General features: G+C 51.0%; 2 protein-coding genes across 2 annotated transcripts in view; both read left to right on the top strand.

Annotated features, from left to right (window-relative positions):
* Window positions 1–2,122, top strand: part of LOC107100634 (protein phosphatase 1 regulatory subunit 12A-like) — a 34,398-nt gene extending 32,276 nt beyond the window's left edge. Inside the window, exons 7-12 of the mRNA XM_015399206.1 lie at window positions 655–848; window positions 960–1,069; window positions 1,152–1,346; window positions 1,476–1,558; window positions 1,647–1,736; window positions 1,927–2,122. Of these exons, the coding sequence (XP_015254692.1) occupies window positions 655–848; window positions 960–1,069; window positions 1,152–1,346; window positions 1,476–1,558; window positions 1,647–1,736; window positions 1,927–2,107 (853 nt within the window). The 3' untranslated portion in view covers window positions 2,108–2,122. The remainder of the gene's footprint in view (window positions 1–654; window positions 849–959; window positions 1,070–1,151; window positions 1,347–1,475; window positions 1,559–1,646; window positions 1,737–1,926) is intronic.
* A 76-nt stretch (window positions 2,123–2,198) lies between these two features.
* The window catches only part of LOC107100633 (protein phosphatase 1 regulatory subunit 12A-like), a 4,061-nt gene continuing 3,780 nt past the window's right edge, over window positions 2,199–2,479 (top strand). The window contains exons 1-2 of the mRNA XM_015399205.1: window positions 2,199–2,224; window positions 2,382–2,395. Of these exons, the coding sequence (XP_015254691.1) occupies window positions 2,199–2,224; window positions 2,382–2,395 (40 nt within the window). The remainder of the gene's footprint in view (window positions 2,225–2,381; window positions 2,396–2,479) is intronic.

The following is a 2,479-nucleotide window of genomic DNA, read 5'->3' as shown; positions in this document are numbered from 1 at the left end:
CCCACTTTCCTTAATGGTTCCTTGGCTGGTCCTTGGCTGGTCCTTGGCTGGTCCTTGGCTGGTCCTTGGCTGGTCATTGGCTGGTCCTTGGTTGGTTCTTGGCTGGTCCTTGGTTGGTCCCCTTCAATCAATCTTTGTAGTAAAATATTCTTTCTGTCATGATTTCTCGACATTAAGATCTAAAGAGAAGCTCCATCTGCTGGTCAGACCCTGTAATTCAGTGAAGGGGTGGAGTCAAAGTAAAAACATGCGGGGGGGGGGGTCCCTCCAGTGGCTGGAAGGTGGTTTAGGTTTAGCTGGGATTGGTGGGAAGTGGGCTGCTGTTCAGCTGGTGTTAGACTGGGAAGGTCCATTTTGAACGGCTGCTACTGTGAGCAGCATGACGCTGAGAGGCGACAATGTTTTGGCTTTTTTGTTGCCGCTCTTTTCTTTTTGAGCAAATGAAAATTAAAAAAGGTATTTTAAAGTTTAAGATAAAAATGTGTTGAGGACTCTAGAAAATGCGTTGGATGAAGGGTCCAGCTGCTCCGCCTGCTGATGCGCTGAGTGGTGCTTGCTGGCTTTCAGCGGCTGCTTTTCGTTTGCCTCACTGATCAGCTCCCTGCACGCTACCTGTCGTCCCTCCCCACTTTGGGCTCCGCCCCCTCCCTGCAGGACATCTATCTCTCGCATGAGCAGCAAGGAGAAGATAGGCATCCATGAGCGGGAGAAGCACCCGCCTCCTGCCCTGCCCAGTAGTCCGGCCGAGGATGACGAGGAGGAAGGCCATACGGGGCAGAGCCAGGCGAAGGCCTCCAGCAGCTCCAGCTCAGAGGAGGAGAGCGAGTCGGAGAGCGACGCCGAGTCCGGTGAGGGGGAGCTGCTTGTTTAGTTTGGACTCTGGGATGTCTGTGCTAAAAGGCACGCAGGCAGTACAGCTGCATCAGATGTTTAACCTGCTCTTACTTGTGCCGTTTCAGAGAAAGCTAAAAATAGAGAAATCATAAACAACTTAAACAACAAGCGAAACACCAGCAGCATGCTGTCTACCTCCATGTCGGGGAGTACCACTGCAAGCCAGGGGAAAAAGGTAGAGTGTGAAGACGCCGCTGGGATTCCAACTGCTCCATGTGCTTTTCTGGAGTTATAAAGGACTTGTGCTTGTCCTGCAGGAACCAAGTAAGCCTCTGGCCACCGAGTCTCCGGGCTCATGGAGGACGTCCCTGAGGAAGGCGGGCAGCTCGGTGACCCTGGGCTCAGCTGGGCTCTCAGACTCCATCCAGGACCCAAGCAGGGCCACAGAGTCTGGACTCAGAATGAGCCGCTCCGCCTCCAGCCCGCGCCTCAGCTCTGAGGCCAACACCAAGGTACGCACTCCTTATTTTATCTCAGCAAGAACGCCACGGGCCAAATAAAAGCTTCTTTTATGGCCTCCACTCGCTCAGCTTCATAAATAACAGATAAACACACCAAAGCCTCCCTCTTTTGTCTTCCAGGAGCCAAGGCTCGCTCGAGTGCCGCCAACTCCGACACGGAGACTCTTCAGTATTCCAGATAACAGCTCTGACGGCTCCAGCAGGTGGGATTTAACCGTCTTCCATAGAGAGGAAGAGTCTGAGTCACTGCCTGTATGTCCCTGTCACCCTGTCTCCCTCTCCCTCTCTTAGCTGGCTAAGCCGTAGCTCGTCTTACACTCGGCGACTTCATAGTCAGTTAGGGAATGAGTTCACTAGCTCCACGCCATCTTTGCTGCACAGGTCAGTCGCTCTGCTCACCGCCTGATGTCTACGTCTCTGCTTTGCTGTGTGTGTGATTGTGGTCGCATCGCCGCGGCTCATAACGGCGCCCTCCTCCTTCCCTCCACAGCTGCAAATGTTAGTTCATATGAACGTGTTGCTGTGAAAAACGTGCTTTCGTTAACCTCTTCCTACTCTGTCCTGCTACCAGCTCGTCTTACACGAAGAGACTGGATGACGCCAACGTGACCTCATCAAGTACAGGAACCAGCTCTGCTGGACTCAGCCGCCTTAATAGTCTGTTAGCTCAGAGGTATTTTATCTCAACTATTGTTTTGTGGCTTGGAGTTTGTGATTGTTATGCTTTTTTAATGCCTAAAATGGGGACATAAAGAAGCTAAAGTGTGTGAAAGAGGAGCAGCTGAATGTTAGGAATGTGTAGCTCCAGCATCAATGTTAAGGCAGGAAAACCAAAAACCTAACATGAACACAGAACCTGTTAGAGCCAGGTAATCACTGCAGGAAGCGCTGAAAAACAGGGAAGCTGTGGAGTTATTTAAAGGAGCTCTGCAATCATCTCTAGTCTGCCTGTAATTCTCCACTCGTTATTTAAAAAGCTTTCATTTTGGTCCCGTTCATTCCACCATTTTTCATTTTTCGCCTCAGTTCCGTCCAGCATGGTTACTCTGATTCATGCAGACTAGGGATGCACGATATAATCGGCCCCCTATCGGTATCGGCCTTAAAACTGAATATCGGACATC

The sequence above is a fragment of the Cyprinodon variegatus genome, unplaced genomic scaffold (genome assembly GCF_000732505.1).
Source record: "Cyprinodon variegatus isolate N-32 unplaced genomic scaffold, C_variegatus-1.0 Scaffold994, whole genome shotgun sequence".
Classification (NCBI taxonomy): Eukaryota; Metazoa; Chordata; class Actinopteri; order Cyprinodontiformes; family Cyprinodontidae; genus Cyprinodon; species Cyprinodon variegatus.
This window is presented reverse-complemented; position numbering and strand designations above follow the sequence as displayed.